The sequence below is a fragment of the Oncorhynchus mykiss genome, chromosome 23 (genome assembly GCF_013265735.2).
Source record: "Oncorhynchus mykiss isolate Arlee chromosome 23, USDA_OmykA_1.1, whole genome shotgun sequence".
In the NCBI taxonomy this organism is placed as follows: Eukaryota; Metazoa; Chordata; class Actinopteri; order Salmoniformes; family Salmonidae; genus Oncorhynchus; species Oncorhynchus mykiss.
Genome location: NC_048587.1, coordinates 30,796,766 through 30,822,942, shown reverse-complemented (window position 1 = coordinate 30,822,942; position 26,177 = coordinate 30,796,766). Strand labels below are relative to the sequence as shown.

General features: G+C 43.7%; 1 protein-coding gene across 7 annotated transcripts in view; it reads right to left on the bottom strand.

The window, feature by feature from the left end:
• Positions 1-6,254: 6,254 nt before the first annotated feature.
• Positions 6,255-26,177, bottom strand: part of LOC110502565 (girdin) — an 88,301-nt gene continuing 68,378 nt past the window's right edge. Inside the window, exons 18-36 of one of the 7 annotated variants that reach the window (XM_021580698.2) lie at positions 25,985-26,123; positions 25,481-25,663; positions 25,200-25,361; positions 24,082-24,359; positions 22,113-22,256; positions 21,635-21,821; positions 21,068-21,213; positions 20,839-20,931; positions 20,115-20,317; positions 19,476-19,547; positions 15,219-15,296; positions 12,034-12,246; positions 11,660-11,722; positions 10,698-10,784; positions 10,087-10,164; positions 9,441-9,694; positions 8,795-9,251; positions 6,815-6,911; positions 6,255-6,346 (exon numbers count right to left, since the gene is read on the bottom strand). In XM_021580698.2, coding sequence (XP_021436373.2) covers positions 6,850-6,911; positions 8,795-9,251; positions 9,441-9,694; positions 10,087-10,164; positions 10,698-10,784; positions 11,660-11,722; positions 12,034-12,246; positions 15,219-15,296; positions 19,476-19,547; positions 20,115-20,317; positions 20,839-20,931; positions 21,068-21,213; positions 21,635-21,821; positions 22,113-22,256; positions 24,082-24,359; positions 25,200-25,361; positions 25,481-25,663; positions 25,985-26,123 — 2,899 coding nt within the window. In that variant the 3' untranslated portion in view covers positions 6,255-6,346; positions 6,815-6,849. Of the gene's footprint in view, positions 6,912-8,794; positions 9,252-9,440; positions 9,695-10,086; positions 10,165-10,697; positions 10,785-11,659; positions 11,723-12,033; positions 12,247-15,218; positions 15,297-19,475; positions 19,548-20,114; positions 20,318-20,838; positions 20,932-21,067; positions 21,214-21,634; positions 21,822-22,112; positions 22,257-24,081; positions 24,360-25,199; positions 25,362-25,480; positions 25,664-25,984; positions 26,124-26,177 lie in introns of all 7 variants that reach the window. The other 6 variants (XM_036960150.1, XM_036960151.1, XM_036960152.1 and 3 more) reach the window with 6 other exon arrangements.

Genomic DNA, 26,177 nt, shown 5'->3' with positions numbered 1-26,177 from the left:
CGGTTTAAATTTGTACTGTTACATTGATGCTGTTGACCCGGATTACTGGTTGCTGTGAAAAAAAAAGGAGGAAGGTCAAAAGGGGGGTGAGTGTAACGGATGTGAAACGGCTAGCTTAGTTAGCGTGGGCGCTTCAATCAGTGACGTCACTTGCTCTGAGACCTTGAAGTAGTAGTTCCCCTTGCTCTGCAAGGGCCGCGGCTTTTGTGGCGCGATGGGTAACGATGCTTCGAGGGTGACTGTTGATGTGTGCAGAAGGTCCCTAGTTCGCGCCCGGGTATGGGCGAGGGGACGGTTTAAATTTGTACTGTTACATTGATGCTGTTGACCCGGATTACTAGTTGCTGCGGAAAAAGGAGGAAGGTCAAAAGGGGGGTGAGTGTAACGGATGTGAAACGGCTAGCTTAGTTAGCGTGGGCGCTAAATAGCGTTTCAATCAGTGACGTCACTTGCTCTGAGACCTTGAAGTAGTAGTTCCCCTTGCTCTGCAAGGGCCGCGGCTTTTGTGGAGCGATGGGTAACGATGCTTCGAGGGTGACTGTTGATGTGTGCAGAAGGTCCCTAGTTCGCGCCCGGGTATGGGCGAGGGGACGGTCAATTTGTACTGTTACATTGGCTCCATCCATCTTCCCATCAATTTTAACCATCTTCCCAGTCCCTGCTGAAGAAAAGCAGGCCCAAACCATGATGCTGCCACCACCATGTTTGACAGTGGGGATGGTGTGTTCAGCTGTGTTGCTTTTACGCCAAACATAACGTTTTGCATTGTTGCCAAAAAGTTCAATTTTGGTTTCATCTGACCAGAGCACCTTCTTCCACATGTTTGGTGTGTCTTCCAGGTGTCTTGTGGCAAACTTTAAACAACACTTTTTATGGATATCTTTAAGAAATGGCTTTCTTCTTGCCACTCTTCCATAAAGGCCATATTTGTGCAATATACGACTGATTGTTGTCCTATGGACAGAGTCTCCCACCTCAGCTGTAGATCTCTGCAGTTCATCCAGAGTGATCACGGGCCTCTTGGCTGCATCTCTGATCAGTCTTCTCCTTGTATGAGCTGAAAGTTTAGAGGGACGGTCAGGTCTTGGTAGATTTGCAGTGGTCTGATACTCCTTCCATTTCAATATTATCGCTTGCACAGTGCTCCTTGGGATGTTTAAAGCTTGGGAAATCTTTTTGTATCCAAATCCGGCTTTAAACTTCTTCACAACAGTATCTCGGACCTGCCTGGTGTGTTCCTTGTTCTTCATGATGCTCTCTGCGCTTTTAACGGACCTCTGCGACTATCACAGTGCAGATGCATTTATACGGAGACTTGATTACACACAGGTGGATTGTATTTATCATCATTAGTCATTTAGGTCAACATTGGATCATTCAGAGATCCTCACTGAACTTCTGGAGAGAGTTTGCTGCACTGAAAGTAAAGGGGCTGAATAATTTTGCACGCCCAATTTTTCAGTTTTTGATTTGTTAAAAAAGTTTGAAATATCCAATAAATGTCGTTCCACTTCATGATTGTGTCCCACTTGTTGTTGATTCTTCACAAAAAAATACAGTTTTATGTCTTTATGTTTAAAGCCTGAAATGTGGCAAAAGGTCGCAAAGTTCAAGTGGGCCGAATACTTTCGCAAGGCATTGTATGTATAAGCTGGAAATACAGGCCCAAGTGTTGTTGTTCAGTAGGTTGCTCCAATTGGGGGGGAGGGGTGGTAGGGTTGGAGGGTAATCAAGGACATGTGTATATATATAAATAAATGCAAGCTATGTATTTGTGTGTGTGTGTATATTTGCAAAAAATAGACATAGGGGATTGGAAGTGAACAGACATTTACATTGATGGAAGCTACAAAAGCTGATCTACCCCCTTAATTAAAAAAATTATAATGTTCATAAATAAATAAGTTTGGGGTAGGCCCTTTCCTGTTTCAGCATGACAATGCCCCTGTGCACAAAGCAAGGTGAATGGAGAAGGGGGGGGGGACCGACTCCATATTAATGCCCATGAATTTGGAATGAGATGTTCCACGGACAGGTGTACACATACTTTTGGTTATGTAGTGCATATATATGCACACACCGGACATTTGCTCGTCCTAATATTTCAATATTTCTTAATTCCATTCTTTTACATTTTAGATGTGTATTGTTAGATATTACTGCACTGCAGTGGTGTAAAGTGCTTAAGTAAAAATACTTTATAAACTACTACTTAAGTCATTTTGGGGGTATCTGTACTTTACTATTTATATTTTTGACAACTTTTACTTCACTACATTCCTAAAGAAAATGGTTTACCTTTTACTCCATAGATTTTCCCTGACACCCAAAAGTACTCGTTACATTTTGAATGCTCAAGAGAACATCCCTGGTAGTCACTACTGCCTCATCTGGTGGACTCTCTAAACACATGCTTCCTTTGTAAATTATGTCTGAGTGTTGGAGCGTGTCCCTGGCTTTCCACAAATAAAAAAATCCAATGGTGCTGTCTAGTACTTGTACTTTTGATATAAGTATATTTAAAACCATATTTTTAGACTTTTACTCTAGTATTTTACTGGGTGACTCATTTTTACTTGAGTCATTTTCTATTAAGGCATCTTTACTTTTACTCAAGTATGAAAATTGGAAAAGGTACCCCTCACTGTTGCACTGTTGGAGCTCGGAACACACGCATTTCGCTACACCCGCAATAACATCTGCTAAATATGTGTATGAGACCAAAAAATTGATATTACTTTCGCTTTGGTCTTCCAGCAAAATGTGGTTAGGAAACGTTGCAAAAAAGCCGCTCTAACTGCGATGTGAATAGACTACAATCAGCAGCCATCCGCATAGAATGCGCTCATAAATTCACTGCTACTCACAGAATGTTTGAGATCTCAAGTTATGATGCTGCTTGCACTTCATCAAATGCTTGCAGTTGAATAACCAATATGCGCGACTTTTGTTCTTTTCCTGTGTTTGATCCAGACTGTTGTCACCTGCAGCAAAACCACACCACGAAATGAATTGAATCTGACCGAGACCACCCTTTTGAGCGAACCGCGGTGCGCTGTTTAATGCTCTCCCGAGTGCGGATAGTGTACACACCGTTCCAAACGAACCAAACTATTGGGGTAAATGCACCAGAGTTCAGAAAAACCATACAAAACAATGTGTGAATGGCCTATATAATTCAGTCACTCATCCTATATAAAAATCTATGATCAATCCGGGATCATGTTAGAATTTGTGCTTTTTCAATGTGTAGAAAGTTTCAGTTTTCCAGCTAATTACCTGCAATTCTACCCATTTAGCCATGGGGTGGAGACATTTTTGCAGTATTAAAGCTAAATTCCTGCGATTTTGCACATTTGTAATGACTTATGTCACAATATGATATGAGTGAGAATGACAAACAATCAATGAATGGAGGTCCCCTGGGCTACATGAACAACCAAACAAACAATTGTTAGCTGGCATGGCTAATTGAGTGACTGTCAGCGACTGACATAAGAGCAAACTGCTGATGCAAAACCATTTTTTGAGACCCAGACTGAGTTCCACTAAAAAAATATACAACATTTGGTTGGGGGCCTGAAGTGACCGCTTATGTCGCTTACGCCTGGAACCACCCCTGGGTTTAAGGTGGAAAATATAATTATCCTGCATGTCAGAGAATCAAATCTTCAATTTCATACATTTATCATATGTTCCCTCACATCTCTTATATTTGGCTTCAGTTCATTGTTCCCTCTGATTTATGATAGGGTTGCATTACATTTTTTTGTGTCTAAAGTGGCCTCTCCTGTGCTGATCTATAAACAGTCTAGGTGAAAGCAGTAGGATAGATGCCAACTGGGAATATTATTTTACATTGCAGTGCAGATGAAACAAGAAAAGGAGATGAAGCCATTTTAGACTTGAGATATCAGAGTAACATATGTCCTCTGACCTGGTGTAAATGTATTTTTCTCCCTTAGGTATTCACCCTGAAAGAGATGATGCCGGGCCTCCCGAGTGGCGCAGCGGTCTAAGGCACCGCAGTGCTAGAGGTGTCGCTACAGATCCAGGTTCGAGGTCAGGCTGTGTCGCAGCCGCCTGCGACCGGGAGACCCATGAGCCGGCGCACAATTTGCCCGGCGCCGTCCGGGTTAGGGGAGAGTTTGGCTGGCCGGGATGTCCTTGTTCATTGCTCTCTATCGACTCCTGTGGCGGGGCGGGCGCAGTGCACACTGACACGGTCGCCAATTGGACAGTGTTTGCTCCAACACATTGCTGCGGCTGGCTTCCAGGTTAAGCAAGCAATGTGTCAAGAAGCAGGTGCTGCTTGGCAGGGTCGTGTTTTGGAGGATGCATAGCTTTCGACCATGGCCTCTCCCGAGTCCGTACGGGTGTTGCAACAATGGGCCAAGACTAACTACAAATTGTAGAAAAAGGGGTAAAAAGTACAACAACAGAAAAAAGACCTCAAGAGTGGAGAAGTCATCAATAACCTCTTCCTGATAGACAAGGGCCTGTAACTAGTGATCGTCTGGTCAACCTTAACAGCCTGGCTAAGAATCTAGGATTGGGCAGTGGCAACCTGTGCTACGCTATGGTGGAAAAACTAAAAGTTGGGCCAAGGCTGTGCCACTGCCCTGGAACTATTCTGTGACAAGGACCAGAGCGTCAAATTGTCCTGGACAGCGACCTGGTCAACGACCTGGTCAACATAGGCCATGAGCGTGCACGTTCATCCTATTACCAATGCTTCCATTATGGGACTAAAGCTAGAGGATCTGACATTTTTAAAGGACACAGGACATGAACCAGTTCTTCAGAGCTTTAAATACCTTGAAATTAACACACTATTCTGGCAGACTGTGTTTTGTCTTGGTACAAGGATTTATTTCAAAGTTATTTACCTTTGTGCCTTTTAACCTTAGAGAAATGGGCATTGTTACAATTTTCACCTAACTTTTGGGACAGAATAAGGTCTGGAGAGTCCTTATTTTCTATGGGCAAGAGAGCAGTCTTGATTGTTGGTTATATGTGGATGGTTGATAGACAATGTAGTAGTGATTATGGTGGTTGCATCCTCGTATCTCCCTCCGCAAGATCTAGTCATTTACACCTTTGACACAATTACTGCAGACACGGAATATTGATTATCCACTCATATCTCCCCCCCCCCCCCAAAAAAAAAACGTGGTTATACTCTGGTGTATACCTCATCGCACAGACTACACCATTGAGTTGCCAAAGTATCCGTTTTATGTAGGCTAATGGATAACTCAAGCTTTGTCGATCCAGTAAATGGACATCTGGGATATTTCTATTCATTATATAAAAGTAATACAAGATTAATTTGAAGATGATTTTAAGCGCCTTGCATTCGTCTGTCCATAGAAATCATGACATTGCTTTGGTCCAATATCCCAACAACTTTAGCTGGTGAGATTTCCTGATTCCATAAACACAGACAAAAATCAATCATTCATCAGGGGAAGAATAGATGACTTGAGGGTCACAGTCCTTTATATGATGAAGATGAAATGACACAAGATTCTTCTGGAATTTTTATCACAAATGGATTTATGTAAAAGTGGAAAAGGAAATGAACACTAGGTCATCATCACAGACATAAATCTGATAGTAGCCACATACATACTGTAGACCTATACAAAGCTGTGCCATTCAGCTCACACAACCTTCATGATTGACATACAATCCAATCACAGTTGGCATGGCTTCCCACGAGTCATTTTGGCATTTCAGAGGAACACAACTTAAAACAATCATCCATTCTGATTGGAAGAAAAGCATGTTGATTGCTCCATGCACATTGTGGTTGACCTTGTTCTGTGCCCACATGCATTTTTTTCCCTTCTGTGCAGATTGTTGAATGTAGACATCAGTTGTTCCTCAGAAAGATGCTGCATGTGTATGCTCATTTACAAAAAAAAGTATAATTAGCATCAATTGGCAGACAGAAAAAATCCAGCTGATTCAAAGTCACACAGAGGACAAGGAGTCTTCAGGGTCTAGTTTAAGTTCACCCATTTGGCTTTGCGTGAACATTGGCACTAACAGTATGTCCGTGTAGAGTGCATGTTAGCAGTCTGTCACACCATAGCAGTGTAATTTACCAGAAAGTCAGTTATAGAAAAACTATTGTTGCCACATGCTGCGTCTTAAGTTTTATTTCCTTGATTCAAGGAGAAAAAAATATGTTTACTTTTCTTTATTGAAGCATTGATTTTTTGTTAAAAAAAAAAGAATATATAAAGACACATCTTTTTTCACACTGAAGACCATCTCAGTAGATCAACTTTTAAATGGCTTCAGAGTCAGACAAACAGCTTGAAGGTCACTTTTCTCTCTGAGTTGGAGGCAGGCAGAAGAGTGAAGAGAGAAGAGGACAGAAAACGAGGTTAGCGGCAGATGACATCAGAGAAGAGGATGAACATATATATGGGCGCACTGGAAAGCAGTCTACATGCATTGACAGGGAGGGGTTTCAGCTGCTTGACCCACAATCCATGCAGCACTGCAGATAAGCTCACAAAGGGATCACAACCTCCTATAGAGCCACCAGTGTTTTTCCTGAATACCAGCAGAGAAAAGTAAAAGAAAAGCCAGCTATAAACACGTTACACTGAGGAACAGGGAGGGAGTGTAGCAGGTCAGGACCTCCTGTTATTAGGGACGCCATGCAGACCAGGCTCCATTCATGTGCCCTTTACAACACCAGCATAGCATAAGCAAGCATGAACAGGATGGGACATCTGTTAAGCCACCGGGTTACCATGGAGCACCCCCCTCCCACTGGACTCAGAGCAGCACTCACCACTTGAGCTCATAACGGTAGCCGATGAGTAATGTTTAGGAGCTTTGTTGCTCCCCACTGCTTTTTGACTTTCTGCGCTCTTGTAACACTTCCACATCTGCAGAACAAAGGCATGTCATATTACATCGGAATAAAGGCCGAAGTTAGTTTATACACAAGATAAATACAATAAAACTTTTTCAAATGGCAAATACATAAAGCAGAAATAAAAATCTAACTAACATTACTACTGCTTGTGCATACACGAGTGCTTTCTGTCCTTGAATATAACTTCATATTTAAAAAAAATAATGTTTGTACAAGGTGTAGTCAGTCTACAATAATTCATAACCTAAAATGTGTTATTGTGCAATTGGAATTTGTATTGTGGCCATGAGCATTCAAGAGTTTACCCAGATCCAATACCATGACAACCAAGAGTAGAGGAATCTTCATTCACAAAATAATCTGGCCATCATATTTGTCTCAATTGCAAATTTCTCTCACCATTATGTATACTGTCTCAGAGCAACAAAAACACAAGACTCAACTATCTTTAAAACGCTCTCTCTCAAATGCTTAACATTGCTCTCAGCTCATTTTGTGAATTACGTTTCCTCAAAAACAATCCCTTAACCCCAATTCACCCAATCTGAATCCCCACATTGAGAGGGGTTTGATCAGAAAAAGAAATGGAACAGAAAAATGTCATATGCACAAAACAAAAAAACAAAACGCAGAGCATCAGAACAAACCAAGACAGAATAAAGCCATGCAGTTCAGTGAATATGCATTGAGATTGATAATGCAATGTGACAGTACTTTAGAGAGGACAGAGTTCTCCCACATACCAAACACCCAATAAGATAGATAGATAATCTAATTTTAATAGATGTGAAACTGCTTTCCTCTGAAGGGCTAGATTACATAATGACTCCATAAATAGCGCTTATTGGCAGTTAATGTGTTCCTCAGTCAGCCTATCATGGGACGTGTTCTACAAGCCTCATTGCTTTATTATTAAACAGAGCTCCATTCTAATTCTGGAGGACTTCTGACATGATGTTTTAAAGATGCACTGAACATCCAAATGATAGTTAATGTAGCTTTGCAGCATGTTTTCTGGAGATGTATTTGTGATTAGAAAAGAAATAGCAAATAATGAATAAAATAACTAGAACAGCTATTGATGTCCCCCATTAAGCAATCATGTAATAGCTTTATAATGTGAGCCAAACAGAGGTTTGATTAATGAATACAGTGTGAACAGACCTCTGAAGCAAAGACATCCAGAGAACCCCACTTCCATAAGACGGAGGGAAATACCAAACCAGGAGTGATGAAAAGGGATTTACAAATCAGCCATGAAAAAACAAACATAAAAGCTCAAAGGAAAACATAGGGCTTTGATAATGCATGCAGAGTTCCTTCTTTCTCCCCGACCATCACCGGTCCTTAAGCAGGTCCCCGATCAGTAGCTGACCAGGGCGCCACACATTCAGACACAGCCATACTCATACCACAACGATTGTTGGTCCTCTGGGCTAAGGGGTGGAGATGGGTCAGCATCAAGCACATGATTGGTGTCAATGACATGTTCCCCATTCTGGTCAGGTGGGCTGGGCTTTAGCCCATTTGGTTGGTTCTGGGCGGTTTGGGCAGGGTTGGGCCGGAGGTGGGTTTTGCCTGGGGGGCCGCTGATGTTACTGACCAGGGAGGTGTTGAGGGAAAGGAAGGTGTGGCTCTTGCTACTGCACCCTGTGAAGTCTGGCTCGCTGAAGATGGAGTCCATAAACACTGACTCCACTGTGAAGGACGAGTCAAAGAAAGACTTGAGGCTGGAGAGGTCAGTTTCCTTACAACTGAGGGGCTGCTGACTGACTGTGCAGGGCATACTGACTGACTTCAGCAGGGACAGGGGCATGGGGGCTGGGGCTAGGGGGATGGACTGGTGGGTGGGATGTTGGGACTGAGTGGGGTTGTTGGTTGGGGGGTACTCACTGGGCGTGGTGTAGGCGCGAGGCAAGGCCTTTGAGGAGGGTGAGGGGTCCACAGACACGGGCTGCCGGGTGTCTTTGGACAGCAGATCATGGATGCTGGTCCGACGTGTGGAGCCCTCGGCTGTGGATATGACGCTGCTGGCCCGGGGCAGCATGGAGGAGGAGATGTCCAGACGCTCAGACACAGACACGGCTTTACTCTGGGAGGAGAGGCTGACCCGTGGCAGGACCATGCCCTTCACACGCGTACTCTCTGCCTTTCGTAAGCTGGGATGACCTGGTTGGCCACCCCTGGTGGGGCGGCCATCGGAGTTCACTGACGCTGCCTTCCCACTGGCTGAGCGCAGGATGCCCCGCCCCTTAGTGCCGGTGGAGCCTCGCTTGGCCCGGTCTCTCTGCACATGCTCAGCGCCTCCGGAAAGGCGGGGAGACTGGCAGCCAAGAGAATCTGACTGAGACTATTGATGGAGAAGAGACATTAAAGTTACCATACCATAATACCTGGGTTTTTATAGCAGACTTGAGTGGTGAAATAACTTCTACTCCTTTCTTATCATAACACATCTGAAGGCCTAAAACAGTACTCCTATCTAAAAATAGTACAGTAAATTTTTAATCTAGTGTTCCGGTGTGTTCCAGGCTGTCACCTCTGCAGGGTCGATGTGCTCCTCTAGGAACTGCTGTAGAGAGAGCACCTCGCTGGCGCTGCCATTTTTCTTCTTGGCCTGTGTGGCCTGGGGGTCCAGGGACCTCTGCAGCAGCATGGAGCTCTGGTGAGAGGAGTGGGACAGGGGCTGCTGGACAGGGCTGCTCCCGCTGGACCACTCCTCCTGATCCAGACTGAGGCTGAACTCCCCACTGCTCTCACTGTGGGGCCTGCTGAGGTTTCCGTTCAACGTGCCTGAAGAGAAACACACTACTGTAGGCCAGTTCTGCTCTAACAGTGTACGACTAACTCAGGTACTAACATACGAGTATCACCCTAAGGTGATGACAGGCACTAGATTTAAACCAGCATAGCTCAGAAACCTGCTTATTTGTGAGAACGCAAATAAATAAAATAAATAATAAACATGCCAGAACCTAGCCCGGACCCTTCCAGAACATATCTCACACAGAGAGAGGAAGAGACTTACAGTATCAATGTTAATAGATTACAAAAGTGTCATTTTTTTTCTCTCCTTTTTATCCAACGTGTGTGTATGAGAGAATCAACAGAGAGTACAATGAAGGAGGTGTCATATGCAGGAGTGTGGGAGAGAGGGGGCGTTCTCCTTAGTGATGAGAATGTACCTTTGGCCTCGAGCGGAGTGGAGTGGGAGGTATTACTGCTGATGGTCTTGATACTATGGAGGCTGGAGGCTCGTGAGGCTGGAAAGGGATAAGAGGACACAGATTGAGGACACGTCACACGGGTCAGCAGATGGTGCAGGCAGGAGGGGTGGCACAGTGCCATGCAACACCAACATGCCCAATCACACAAAGGGAGTGGAGAGGGAGGGGCCACACAAACACGACAGGAGGAATCATTCACGAGGAAGAACCTGTTGTAAAACCTGATTGGAGGAAAGGAGAGGGGCCTTGTGATTGACATGACCCAGAGACCAACACAGGAGGGACTCCGGTAATTGAGAGGAGTAGGGAATGGAGGAGACCCGGGGTAGAGGAATGTACCAAAGGATAGGTGGGCTGTATGTGAATGTGTGGGATGCAAATTGATACAATGTTGTTGCTGTTATTAGTGGTCTTCAGTTTGGTTCAGGTTTGGTGTGGCTGGTACAGTAGTCGTACTGGGGAAGCGATGTCCGCAGGTAGTGGGTGGTAATCATTGATAGCAGTGGCGGGCTTGTGTTAAGTGGTACTGTTAGTGGTCTTAGACAGATGTACACAGGTGTGTCACTTACAACAGATGCTACAGGGGACTCTGCACATAGCGGACGGGTCGAGAGCAGAGGGCGACATAGCCTGAGCACTGCTAAAGACCTGTAGGCCTGGCACATTCAACACACACAGCTAACTGGGTTAACCTGCTACCACAGTTGTTAAACACTACACTGGGCTACAGTGGTGCAGTTCACTTATACTTATATATACACTTATATAGCTACTGGTAGTTTGGCTCAGTTTAGGATATAATGCATTGTACTAGGTTATTATATTAATTAACTCACCAACATTACAGCACATCATAACAAAGTGCAAAAAAACAGTTGTGGAAAAGTTCATGCAATAAGAGGTACATTACTGTATAATACAACGTACATGACAGTGGGAGGACATTTTAGCTAGCCAAGACCGCACAGAAAATGGAGATAATGGACACGAATTGTGATACATGTGTGTGTGTGTGTGTGGGAGAATCGAGTAGGCAGACAGCCCGATCTACTAGCTAATGGAGGAATGCTGCTCATGACTATTTGTTAAGCAGAGTTTACTGTTAATGATAGCATGCTGAATCTAGTCATTTAGGCAGAAAAGCCCTGCGTAGGGCTTTAAAACCCTGTTCCTGGACCGTCCTGTATGTTTTCTTTCCAACCCTAATCTAGCACACCTGATTTCAATTAGCTGGTTGATCAGCTGCATCAGGTTAGTTACAACTGGGGCTGGAGCGAAAACTTACAGTAGAGTAGCATTACAGGAACAAGTTTGGAGAACCCTGCTCTAATGGTAGCAAACTCAAATGTAGAGATATGGACCAAGCTTCCAGTGGCACGACATTTACACTTACTGTAAGGCTTTAAAACATTGCCTATGTTTTTGCCATTTGATATTTCATTCCTTTGTCTCCCAGTAATAAACTGGTGTAAAGCCCTGTGGTTAAATAATAGTAATGGGAGTTTGTCCTAAAGGTCAACAGTTCTCTTACCTTGACCACTGAACCCAATGGGGTCGTCTGAGGATGCTGGAACGTCTTCACAGGAAGCGTTGTCTGGAGGAGACAAAGATGTGGAAATATGAGTTATGGCTGGAGGGATGGAGAAACTACCAGAGAATAGGGCCTATGAAGGAAACAAAATATGTGGCAGACAATCTTCTGAAAGCTAGAGTATGATGGTAGGCATTCACCAGTGTCCAAATCAAAAAGGAAAAATGGAGATGAAAGAAAAATGACATTTACGATGGATTAAACAATGACTTGCTTCTGAAACACAATGAGACTTATAGTAAATACACATACATCCTAGATGATAGTTACCACACCACCAAGGGGGGATCGACTAGCGGTCCTGTAGTCTCTACCTTTGATCTTCAAGCTCCTCTTGGCCCTGTTGCCAGAGGGCAAAGTGAGGGTGGTGTAGTTGATAGCGTTAGTGGAGTAGGCCATGGAACCCAGCTCCTTCATGTGCCGACTTCGGCTGCCCCCGTTGGCCTCCACGGGCCCCTCCAGGTTCTCTGTGCTGCCCGCCCACTGGCCCCCTGCCAGGGCAATGGTCTGCAGCAGGTCATTCATGGCTGGGGTGGAGATGGAGATAAATTAGCCGAGGACACAGGGAGCAGAGCTAGGCTAGGCATGCAGTGGCTGCTAAGTCAAAGCAGCAGAATTCAGAGATGTGCCACAGTCAGTGTGGGTAAGCCCATGTCGGCAAGGCATGCACAAGAGCTGAAATGCAGCCAAACTGAAAGACTCAATAAAAACAGCAGCGTGAAAGAAAAAGAGAGAAAAAAGCACTGTAAGGCTCCACTTCAATTCCTACATGGTGGCTGTGAGTGAGAGGTGGCGAGAGAAAGAGAAAGAGAGCAGTGAGGTTCTGCAAAGTCATGCCGGCTCTGTAGTGAGAGAGGAGTGAGGAGGATGACAGGCTGCGCTCACACCACAGGCAGACAGGCAGAGATACAGTATGTAGATGGATGGATGGGGCCAGAGTCAATGTGCAGGCCACACACACACCTAGAGACAGCACCACCTTACACAGTACGGTACAGTAGAATGGCATACAGTACCTCCCGACTGCACTATCACACATACAGTTGAAGTCGGAAGTTTACATACACCGTAGCCAAATACATTTAAACTCAGTTTCACAATTCCTGACATTTAAGTCTAGTAAAAATTCCCAATCTTAGGTCAGTTAGGATCACCACTTTATTTTAAGAATGTGAAATGTCAGAATAATAGTAGAGAGAATTAGTTATTTCAGCTTTAATTTCTTTCATCACATTCCCAGTGGGTCAGAAGCTTACATATACTCAATTAGTATTTGGTAGCATTGCTTTTAAATTGTTTAACTTGGGTCAAGCGTTTTGGGTAGCCTTCCACAAGCTTCCCACAATAAGTTGGGTGAATTTTAGCCCATTCCTCCTGACAGAGCATGTAAGCCGAGTCAGGTTTGTAGGCCTCCTTGCTCGCACACGCTTTTTCAGTTCTGCCCACACATTTTCTATAGGATTGAGGTCAAGGGTTTGTTCACTTTGTTGTCCTTAAGTACTTGCCACAACTTTAGAAGTATGCTTGGGGTCATTGTCCATTTGGAAAACCCATTTGCGACCCAGCTTTAACTTCCTGACTGATGTCTTGAGATGTTGCTTCAATATATCCACATACTTTCCCTCCCTCATGATGCCATCTATTTTGTGAAGTGCACCAGTCCTTCCTGCTGCAAAGCACCCCCACAACATGATACTGCCACCCCTATGCTTCACGGTTGTGATGGTGTTCTTTGGCTTGTAAGCCTCCCCCTTTTTCCTCCAAACATAACAATGGTCATTATGGCCAAACAGTTCTATTTTTGTTTCATCAGACCAGAGGACATTACTCCGAAAAGTACGATCTTTGTCCCCATGTGCAGTTGCAAACCGCAGTCTGACTTTTTTATGGCGGTTTTGGAGCAGTGGCTTCTTCCTTGCTGAGCGGCCTTTCAGGTTATGTCGATATAGGACTAATTTTACTGTGGATATAGATACTTTTGTACCGGTTTCCTCACTTCATCTTCAAGGTCCTTTGCAGTTGTTCTGGGATTTATTTGCACTTTTCGCACCAAAGTACGTTCTTCTCTAGGAGTCAGAATGCGTGTTTTTCCTGAGGGGAATGACGGCTGCGTGGTCCCATGGTGTTTATACTTGCGTACTATTGTTTGTACAGATGAACGTGGTACCTTCAGGCGTTTGGAAATTGCTCCCAAGAATGAACCAGACTTGTGGTCTACAATTTCCTAGAGGTCTTGGATGATTTCTTTAGATTTTTCCATGATGTCAAGCAAAGAGACAGTGAGTTTGAAGGTAGGCCTTGAAATACATCCACAGGTACACCTCCAATTGACTCAAATTATGTCAATTAGCTTATCAGAAGCTTCTAAAGCCATGACATCAGTTTCTGGAGTTTTTCAAGCTGTTGAAAGGCATAGCCAACTTAGTGTATGTAAACTTCTGACTGGAATTGTGATACATGAATTAGAAGTGAAATAATCTTTCTGTAAACAATTGTTGGAAAAATGACTTCCTAATCGACTAATCGACTTGCCAAAACTATAGTTTGTTAACAAGAAATTTGTGGAGTGGTTGAAAAACGAGTTAATGATTCCAACCTAAGTGTATGTAAACTTCCGACTTCAACTGTACATCGTCTTGACCTAGACCAGCGATGGGCAACTGATGGGGGTGGGGGCCACAAAAAATCTGAACTCATCATGAGGCAGCAGTTGGCCACTTTGCGAGCAAGACATTTTGACAGCGGAGAGAACATTTTTTATGTTATAGAGTTCATTTTGTGGAGTTCTACACATTTTGCCATGGAGTAGAGAGAAATATTTGAATTTGTTAATATAATATCTGAGTGAGACTGACTAATAAAATCATTGGGGCCCCCCCGGCTGGTAAATCGACCATGATAACAAGTTTAGATAGCTGGCCGATAAATAGCAATCCACATTCTTGTTGTTGCTGACATGGACTAATTGACTGACTTAACAAGAGGATAACTGCTGATGCAGACATTTTTTTTTTTAAATGCACCTTGTGTATTCTATTATTGTAACTCGCAACAGTAAGTTTAGACGCCGATTAACCCCCCCCCCCCCCAAAACAAAATGTATAACCTAGACTAAGACTAACCTAGAGTGCATCTACAGATACCACAACATAAAACTACAGAAAAAGAACTACAGAACACCACTACTACCACTCACATTACTTCACATAAGTGTTGTCAATCATTGAAGAGTGTTAGTTTGTACTAATATCTACATTTGTTAGTTCTTGTATGTCATTACTTCGACTGTACACAAATCTAACCGAACAAAATTTGTTGTTAAGATAGATGTATCTACTATTGGTGATAAATTAGAGCATGAGTTTTGTTTATTCCTAGAAAGGAAGAATAGAAACCAGCTAGAAGCTATGAGAAGAGAAGCTAGGTGAGGGAAGCAGGAAGGCGCAGGCCAGAGGAGGTGGACGGAGGTGGTAGGACGCCAGGCTGTCGGAGGTCTTACACATGGACCGGCGGTAGATGTCCTTCGCTTTGTCTTTCTCCTTCGATCTGTTCCTCATAAAGGGCAACCATTTCACAGCTGTCAGTTTACAGCCAAAGCAGAGGGGGGAGAAACAGAAATACCAGGGGAGATGGAGAGGAAAAGGAGAAAAAAAAAAGATGGTTGTTAACGTTGAGAACCAGTGTACCGTTCTGAAGACTCAACTGGTAATAAATAGATATCAGACATAGATATCGGGGCAAATACTGATATGTATGCAAACAGACACGTGCGCACACACACAAACGCTCACTCACTCACTGTTCAAACAAAACGCCAAGCACACAGCAAAGTGGGATGGCTGTGAAGGGGGTTGCCACATAGAATACCACACACAAAACACCACACATAGGGTGACATTTATTAAAGGGTGCAATTAAGAGAGTACAACAGTGACACCAGGGGAACGGCACTGCAGTGGAAGGAATGGCCACAGGGATCCCATTACTAACGCAAAAAAAATAGTAGATCCTGGGACACTATATAGAGAGACCATTTTAGATTTCCAGCTCCACAGACACCTCCATGTGTTCTATAGATTTCTGTAAATGCATACATAGTGTGTGTGTTTTATGTAAAAGGTTCTTTAGTATAGCTATTAAAAGACAAAAGAAACATAGTTACATCAAATATTGCCTTTAGTATAGCTAAAAATTATTGTCAGAAGTATTACAATGTACTTCTAATCCATCTGTCTGCATATATCAAGACATGTCATATGAGGGGGCAGAGAGGTACCTGAAGGGTTGGATGATACTTTTCTTGTGAATTATCTTGAAAAAGCTTATACTTAAAAACCGGACATCAACCAATCCTCCATCGTTAAGTCTATGGAAAAATCATATGCTTCATTATCTAAATATTGAAAGAGTGTGGGTGACAGAAAGGAACAAAATGGTGCGATTTGAGGATGTGGGAGAAAGTAGTGCAGACACTGGAGATAGGGTCTGGGCAGGTGTGATGTTGATGTTTGTGTGCGTCTGTTTGAGATAGACATATATCGAGAGAGAGAGAGAGAGAGAGACAGATCTATCTATATATACAGTGCCTTGCAAAAGTATTCGGCCCCCTTGAACTTTGCGACCTTTTGCCACATTTCAGGCTTCAAACATAAAGATATAAAACTGTATTTTTTGTGAAGAATCAACAACAAGTGGGACACAATCATGAAGTGGAACGACATTTATTGGATATTTCAAACTTTTTTAACAAATCAAAACATGAAAAATTGGGCGTGCAAAATTATTCAGCCCACTTAAGTTAATACTTTGTAGCGCCACCTTTTGCTGCGATTACAGCTGTAAGTCGCTTGGGGTATGTTTCTATCAGTTTTGCACATCGAGAGACTGACATTTTTTTCCCATTCCTCCTTGTAAAACAGCTCGAGCTCAGTGAGGTTGGATGGAGAGCATTTGTGAACAGCAGTTTTCAGTTCTTTCCACAGATTCTCGATTGGATTCAGATTCTTTGACTTGGCCATTCTAACACCTGGATATGTTTATTTTTGAACCATTCCATTGTAGATTTTGCTTTATGTTTTGGATCATTGTCTTGTTGGAAAACAAATCTCCGTCCCAGTCTCAGGTCTTTTGCAGACTCCATCAGGTTTTCTTCCAGAATGGTCCTGTATTTGGCTCCATCCATCTTCCCATCAATTTTAATTAATTTTATCTTCCCTGTCCCTGCTGAAGAAAAGCAGGCCCAAACCATGATGCTGCCACCACTATGTTGACAGTGGGGATGGTGTGTTCAGCTGTGTTTTTTTTATGCCAAACATAACGTTTTGCATTGTTGCCAAAAAGTTCAATTTTGGTTTCATCTGACCAGAGCACCTTCTTCCACATGTTTGGTGTGTCTCCCAGGTGGCTTGTGGCAAACTTTAAAACGACACTTTTTATGGATATCTTTAAGAAATGGCTTTCTTGCCACTCTTCCATAAAGGCCAGATTTGTGCAATATATGACTGATTGTTGTCCTATGGACAGAGTCTCCCACCTCAGCTGTAGATCTCTGCAGTTCATCCAGAGTGATCATGGGCCTCTTGGCTGCATCTCTGATCAGTCTTCTCCTTGTATGAGCTGAAAGTCTGATACTCCTTCCATTTCAATATTATCGCTTGCACAGTGCTCCTTGGGATGTTTAAAGCTTGGGAAATCTTTTTGTATCCAAATCCGGCTTTAAACTTCTTCACAACAGTATCTCGGACCTGCCTGGTGTGTTCCTTGTTCTTCATGATGCTCTCTGCGCTTTTAACGGACCTCTGAGACTATCACAGTGCAGGTGCATTTACACAGAGACTTGATTACACACAGGTGGATTGTATTTATCATCATTAGTCATTTAGGTCAACATTGGATCATTCAGAGATCCTCACTGAACTTCTGGAGAGAGTTTGCTGCACTGAAAGTAAAGGGGCTGAATAATTTTGCACGCCCAATTTTTCAGTTTTTGATTTGTTAAAAAAGTTTGAAATATCCAATAAATGTCGTTCCACTTCATGATTGTGTCCCACTTGTTGTTGATTCTTCACAAAAAAATACAGTTTTATATCTTTATGTTTGAAGCCTGAAATGTGGCAAAAGGTCGCAAAGTTCAAGGGGGCCGAATACTTTCGCAAGGCACTGTATATCCATATACAATCCCAGTCAAAAGTTTGGACACACCTACTCATTCAAGGGTTTGTCTTTATTTTGACTCTTTTCAACATTGTAGAATAATAGAGAAGACATCAAAACTATAAAATAACAATCAAAATACATTTATGAGATTGTTCAAAGTAGCCACCTTTTGTCTTGATGACAGCTTTGCACACTCTTGGCATTCTCTCAACCAGCTTCACATGGAATGCTTCTCCAACAGTCTTGAAGGAGTTCCCACATATGCTGAGCACTTGTTGACTGCTTTTCCTTCACTCTGCGTTCCAACTCACCTTAAACCATCTCAATTGGGTTGAGGTCAGGTGAATGTGGAGGCCAGGTCATCTGATGCAGCACACATGCGGAACCACACATGCGGAGATAATTTGTTCACTTACTCTGCATCTCACAAAGACACGGCGGCTCGAACCAAAAATCTAACTTTTGGACTCATCAGATTAAAGAACATATTTCCACCAGTCTAATGTTCATTGCTTGTGTTTCTTGGCCCAAGCAAGTCTTCTTATTGCTGTCCTTTAGTGGTGGGTTCTTTGCAGCAATTCGACCATGAAGGCCTGATTCACGCAGTCTCCTCTGAACAGTTGATGTTGTGTCGTTTACCTGAACTCTGTGAAGCATTTATTTGGGCTGCAATGTCTGAGGCTGGTAACTCTAATGAACATATCCTCTGCAGCAGAGGTAACTCTGGGTCTTCCTTTCCTGTGGCGGTCCTCGTGAGAGCCAGTTTCATCATAGCGCTTCATGGTTTTTGTGACTGCACTTGAAGGAACCTTCAAAGTTCTTGACATTTTCCGGATTAAAGTAATGATGGATTGTCGTTTCTCTTTGCTCATTTGAGCTGCCCTACCATAAATATGGACTTGGTCTTTTACCAAATAGGGCTATTTTCTGTATAGCACCCCTACCTTGTCACAACACAACTGATTTGCTCAAACGCATTGAGGTAAGAAATTAACAATTTAACAAGGCACACCAGTTAATTTAAATGCATTCCTGGTGACTACCTCTTGAAGCTGGTTGAGAGAATGCCAAGAGTGTGCAAAGCTGTCATCAAGGCAAAAGGTTGACTACTTTGACGAATCTGACATATAAAATATATTTTTACACTTTTTTGGTTACTACATGATTCCATATGTGTTATTTCATAGTTTTGATGTCTTCAATATAACAATGTAGAAAATAGTAAAAAATTAAGAAACCCATATATACACACACATACATACATAGCTGGTGCATTGAGCACAGGTTACATATAATGCACTACACCGTTTAATAGGTATGGAATGTGGGTGCGTTCCTCTGCCCAGGCATTGCTGACACCTGCCAGATCTTACAACACCTGGATAGGTATTTTATGTATCAGCTAATCACATATGTTATAGCAATGTATCAGTCAATGACACAGCCGATGATGTGGCACGCAAACATTGGTTGATGCATGCAACGTCTAAGTAGGGGAACGCGACCATTGACTGAAGGATGAGACACGACATGTTGACGTGCCTTGAGTGACACGACAGCTTGACTACAAGCCCCGCCCAGCCCTCCCCTCTCAGCATACCATTAGAGGAACCTTGGTTACCCTGGTTACTCTGCACATGGGAGTGCTGCACTCTCTGAGAGTCTTTCTTCCCTATCGCATAGAGAGGGAAAAACAAGCACAGGAAGCATTAGGTTCACACAACCAGCCACCACACAGCAACAAGGGGCTACTGTCCTGGTGTCTCCTGACCTGCATACCTCCCTGTCTACAACTGAGCCCTGCTCATGTTCTAATGTCTGTGCCAGCATGTACTTTTCTGTCTGACCCAGTGTACTTCGGTTTCTCTGTCTGCGTGCATCATATTACAAGTATCTGCCTCTGTCTGACCATGCATTTCCTGTGTTTAAACCGCATGTATTTATTGACATACGCTCTGCTCCCAGTGTCTTATTTAACTAATATGTGATCTAGTCTTTCTTCCCGTCTGTTAGTCCTTCTGATCAGAGGAAGGGACATATTGAGTGAGAGGAAGACCTAGTCCTAGACTCTTTTCTGGTCTGGAGCGGACTCTCTTTCAAAATATAGGTCTATTACTTCCTTCTATTGTGTCTATTTTACCGTAAAGTATATTGATGTGTTTTAATGCACTTGAAATAAGGCTCGATTTGATCTGATCAGTAGGGTGTTTTCCATGCAGGTCAGAGAGCTTCTACTCACTGCTGTTCCTCTTTTGTGTCAGTGTGTCGTCCAGGGAGTTGGAGCCAGAGCCTATGGAGGAAGAGTCCTGGCTGTCCAGAGGAAGCCCCAGGAAGCCCTCGCTGGACTCGGAGCGCGTGGGAGTCAGTGTCAGGGAACGCATCCGCTCCCGACTCCTCGGCTTGATCAGCTTCTTCATCTTCAGGGTGATCCAATTCTCTCGTCTGAGATGAGAGAGAGAGGGTTTTGTAATTAGGGTAAATTATTTGACTCTGGGTAGTGTTCAGTAGGCACAAAAAGAGCGGAAAACTTTTTAAATTAAAGGATGTATTCCCATTTTGTGCCTTATTGAACCAGCATCCGGGGTGTTCTTGTAAACCACAGCCTCCCAATTCCCCAGAGTCAGTTATGATGATGGTGGTTAGGCATAAAGATGAACCAGAGCTTCTTGGTTAATTTGAACCATATGCAGGAGTTGGTTAGGTTCAGACGTAAACCATATGCATTAAGACAGGCATGGAAATGAATCAGAACTGAATGGTTAAGCACATACGATCCAGGGCAGTTGGTTATGCAATGGAATTAACCATAACCAGACAACTGCAGCAATCCACCGCAGTTCTACATTTCATTTTCATTTGGGGGATGTCAGCTTTGTCTCAGTCAGCTGTTTACTACGACAGAGGCTGATATGGTCAAAGCACCAACCACAAGGATAGCAGTGGACTTCCTCCTAGCTACTTACCTCCGTGGAGGAGAGGGGTCATAAAACTTGTACTGGTCCATGATCTTCTCTTCAAGCTTCTCCTTCTGTCTCCTCAACTCGTTCAGCTTGTCACTGAAGGAGGGAAAGACCAGTTAGGCACAGGAACAAATGACATCTATCTACATAGCCAAGAAACAGACATCTCTCTCTTATTGAAACGTTAACTTGAACACTGGTTACAAAATGTAATAGTGGGGTCATCTCTCACATGTACTGTCTCTGTTCTACGTGGAACAGGTCCTTGCTCTCCATGGTCTGTTCTAGCAGGGTGCGGTTCTGCAGCATCAGGGTCTGGATCTGGTCCAGCAGGTGACGGTTCTCCTCCTCCAGGTTCCCCTTCAACTGACTCAGCAACTAGGGTGAGAGAAATAGACTATTATTTGAGCAAAGTTGTTAGTGTCCAAGTTGCTTTCACATGGTTGTATATATTACACGTGGGCTGTGCCTTCCCTTCACAGTGGGTGAATACAGGTCAGACACTTGTTAAGCCTTAAAGAGCATAGTATTGAGAAACCAGCTATCAGCCTTCCTTTCCAACAGACAGATGTCAGGCAAACATAGTCATGTCTGGACCGAGGCCACATATCAGCTTTGAACACTTACATAACATAGGACTACATTTACCAAGAGTTACCTGTGATAGAGTTTGAAAATATGCGGAACATAATAATTATAATCTAATGGTTGGTTTATGGGTAGGCGGTACAGATATTGTAGTACCTCACACTGGTTAGTGAGTGGGAGTGAAAGGGGACTGAGGGGTGTGTAACCGTACCTCACACTGGTTGGTGAGCTTGGTGGAGGTGATGTCCAGCTGCTGGTACTGCTCTTTGAGTTTGGAGAACTCTGCCTCCAGGCGGGTCTGTTCCAGCTTGGCACCGTTCATCTGGCTCTTCAGGTTCTTATGGTCAACCTGCAGGCCCTCATTATCCTTCACCAGCTGGCGGTGTGCCATGTTCAGCCTACACACAGACGTCATGTGTTTTAAACAGCACATTCTTTACTCATAGCCCCCTGGTTAGTTCTCTAATTGCAACCACTTAAAAATGTCTGCATATTGCCACTCAAAACATGCTTATTTTATTTCCCCCTCTCTCTAAAAACCTTGATGCACAGATTTCTCTGTACCTGGATTGACAGCTTAAGGATGTTCCCTTGCACCTCAAAGTAACCCTCAGGGTAAATTCCCCCCCCCCCCCCCCCCCCCCTCATACAAACACACACAGACCTCAGCTTAACCCTGAAACACTCACCTTTCATTCTCCTCTTTCAGTTTGTGGTAGTCTATAGCCGTGGCCTCGTGGCTCTTGTTCTCAGACAGCATCTTCTCCTGCTCTGCCTTCAGCTGTTTCTCCAGCTCCTCCAGCTGATCCTTCTGCCTCAGCAGCTGATTATACCTGCAACACATTACCACCGGTTGGTTAGTGGATGGCAGCTGTGTGTATATATACAGTTGAAGTCAAATTTTTACATACACTTAGGTTTGAGTCATTAAAACTAGTTTTTCAACAACTCCACAAATTTCTTGTTAAACAAACTAAAGTTTTGGCAAGTTGGTTAGGACATCTACTTTGTGCACGACAAGTCATTTTTCAAGCAATTGTTTACAGACAGATTATTTCACTTATAATTGACTGTATCACAATTCCAGTGGGTCAGAAGTTTACATAGACTAAGTTAACTGTGCCTTTAAACAGCTTGGAAAATTCCAGAAAATTATGTAATGGCTTTAGAAGCTTCTGATAAGCTAATTGACATAATTTGAGTCAATTGGAGGTGTACCTGTGGATGTATTTCAAGGCCTACCTTCAAACTCAGTAACTCTTTGCTTGACATGGGAAAATCAAAAGAAATCAGCCAAGACCTCAGAATTGTAGACCACAAGTCCGGTTCATCCTTGGGAGCAATTTCCAAACGCTTGAAGGTTCATCTGTACAAACAATAGTACGCAAGTATAAACACCATGGGACCACGCAGCCGTCATACCGCTCAGGAAGGAGACGCATTTTGTCTCCTAGAGATGAACGTACTTTGGTGTGAAAAGTGCAAATCAATCCCAGAACAACGGTAAAGGATCTTATGAAGATGCTGGAGGAAACCGGTACAAAAGTATCTATATTCACAGTAAAATGAGTCCTATATCGACATAACCTGAAAGGCCGCTCAGCAAGGAAGAAGCCACTGCTCCAAAACCGCCATAAAAAAGCCAGACTACGGTTTGCAACTGCACATGGGGACAAAGATTGTACTTTTTGGAGAATGTCCTCTGGTCTGATGAAACAAAAATAGAACCGTTTGGCCATAATGACCTCCAAACATAATGGAGAAAGGGGAGGCTTGCAAGCCGAAGAACACCATCCCAACCGTGAAGCACGGGGGTGGCACCATCATGTTGTGGGGGTGCTTTGCTGCAGGAGGGTCTGGTGAACTTCACAAAATAGATGGCATCATGCGGAAGGAAAATTATGTGGATATATTGAAGCAACATCTAAAGTCATCAGTAAGGAAGTTAAAGCTTGGTCAAAAATGGTCTACCAAATGGACAATGACCCCAAGCATCCTTCCAAAGTTGTGGCAAAATGGCTTAAGGACAACAAAGTCAAGGTATTGGAGTGGCCATCACAAAGCCCTGACCTCAATCCTATAGAAAATGTGTGGGCAGAACTGAAAAAGCGTGTATGAGCAAGGAGGCCTACAAACCTGACTCAGTTACACCAGCTCTGTCAGGAGGAATGGGCCAAAATTCACCCAACTTATTGTGGGACGCTTGTGGAAGGCTACCCGAAACATTTGACCCAAGTTAAACAATTTAAAGGCAATGCTACCAAATACTAATTGAGTGCATGTAAACTTCTGACCCACTGGGAATGTGATGAAAGAAATAAAAGCTGAAATAAATCACTGTACTATTATTTCTGACATTTCACATTCTTAAAATAAAGTAGTGGTCTTACCTGACCTAAAACAGGGAATTGTTATTAGGATTAAATGTCAGGAATTGTGAAAAACTGAGTTTAAATGTATTTGGCTAAGGTGTATGTAAACTTCTGACTTCAACTGTATGTGTCTCTGACTTAAGCACTGTGTAATGGTAGTGTGGAACTCAGTGCATACTAAGACTGTCATGCATGTGTATTTGGCAATGTGTGGTTAAGTGTGTGATCAATGCCAGCTGTGCTAGAGTATGCTGTAGGCACATAACAGCACCAGTTGAAACCCCACCTGTCCTCCAGGTCTCTGTGCTGTGATTCCAGGCTCTTGTGGGCACTTTTCAGGCCTCCATGTTTGCTAATGAGGCCCTCATACTCTGAGGCCTGCCTCTCATGCAGGGCAGCCAACTTCTCATGGTCCCTCAGTAGCATCTCATAGGTGGACCTCAGGTCCTCCCTCTCCCTCATCGCCCCCTCCTTCTCGTTCTCCGTGCTGGACTGCTGTGTCGCAAGCTGGGCATTCTGGGCCATGAGAGTGCCGCTCTGGGAGTTCAGGGTGGAGTTCTCCACCTAAAGGGGAAACAAGACATCTGATTGGACATCTGTGCCATCTGAACTCAGTTGCTCAGAAATGCCCTTAACTATGTCTGTTTTTTCAAGGCTTGTGTCATGTCCTTCTAGGCATTGCATTGGATTAGATTCTCCAGTTATGTGTGGAAAAAAGCAGGGCGATAACCTCACAAAACAATTTGTGTAGGTGTCAGTTCTGAGCAATAGGCGGCAATGTGTCCATCCAGTAAACACTAACGGTTGAGACGTCGCATGTTCTTGTCCAATTTGGATATACATCAGTGGTCAAATGTTTTTTGAAAGTACAAATTCCCAAGCACAGACGTGTTCAAAGTTAGATTTGACATGCAGCAGAATGCATCCGATTCCTGTTCAGATGTAGATTTTACGACCAAAGATTTTGTTGAACCGCTGCCATAAAATATATCAAAATAGATGTGGCTTATGAGAGGGGAATTCTCTCTAGCCACATGGCAGTGGAGAGCTTGGGTAGGGTTTAAACTACAATATAAGCTATCAATGCAGTGTAGACAAGGCCAGCGTATAGGGTGCAGAGCACAGCAGTGAAGGAACAACAGAGGGAACCAGGGCTTAGTGGTTAGAGTTGGGACAGTAACCGAAAAGGTTGCTGGATCTAAGCCCCAAGCTGACAAGGTAAAAATCTGTCGTTCTGCCCGAGACAGCAGTTAACCCACTGTTCCCCGTGCGCCGAAGACGTGGATGTCGATTATGGCAGCCCCCCGCACCTCTCTGATTTAGGGGTTGGGTTAAATGCGGAAGACACATTTCAGTTGAATGCATTCAGTTGTACAACTGACTAGGTTTCCTCCTTTCCCTTACTTGTAGTTTGGCATTCTGGGTCTGTAGGGTGGTATTGTTCTCCTGTAGAGATGCAGTCTGTCTCTGTAGAGCCAGAATCTGAGCCTGCAGGTTACTGCTCTGGGTCTCCAGCTGCTTCAGATTGGTATGCAGGGCCTGCTTCTCTGCTTGTAGGGTGGCATTCTGAAAATGAGACACACACACACAAGATTAACGCATGCATTAATTATATACAGAGGCCCTTCACATATCGTATCGAAGATGGCTATTTTGACCACCTTGATTAGATTGAGTTTATTTACGTTTCTCTCCACCTCGATGAGGCGGTCTTTGACCTTGAGCAGTTCCCGGGTGGTCTCGTGGCTCTCCTTCTCCCACTTGTTGACCGCCTGAGAGTCCTCCCTGTCCCCTCTTCTGGGGGGTGAGTTCTGCACCATCCTCTCCTCCTCCTCCCTCTGTCGCAGGGCCTCATAGTTCTTCTTTACCTGGAGAGGTCAAAGGTGAAAGGGTTAAACCTCCATCCCCCAAAATATGCCCATGCTAATGAGTTCCATCTCTGTTCTGGCACCCCAGTGGTTCTAGTTTTTGTCACAGAGTTAAACATGTGCTGCGGAAATTATTCTCTGGGTTTTCTAGGCTCCTGGTGGCTCATAAATAGATAACACAATGGAAAAGGAATGAATAAATAATGAATTGTGTTTCTCTGTGTCACGTGTTAAAGAAGCATAACCACAGGACCTCTCTGGGATAATTCTTTTTTGTGCAGATGTTCATTGGGCTGCTGTTCTATATTGTTTAGGACTCACAGTTTTGAGCTCCTGGCGCAGTTGTTGGTTGAGGTTGGAGGACTCCTGCAGTCTGGCCTCCAAGGCTGCTATCTTCTCCTCCTTGATCTCCAGAGTAGATTTGAGAGTGGACTCTAGCTTGAACTCCAGCAGCTTGTACCTGCACATAAGGGACATTGACAATCATTAAAAGACCAAAGATATTTTGCGGATA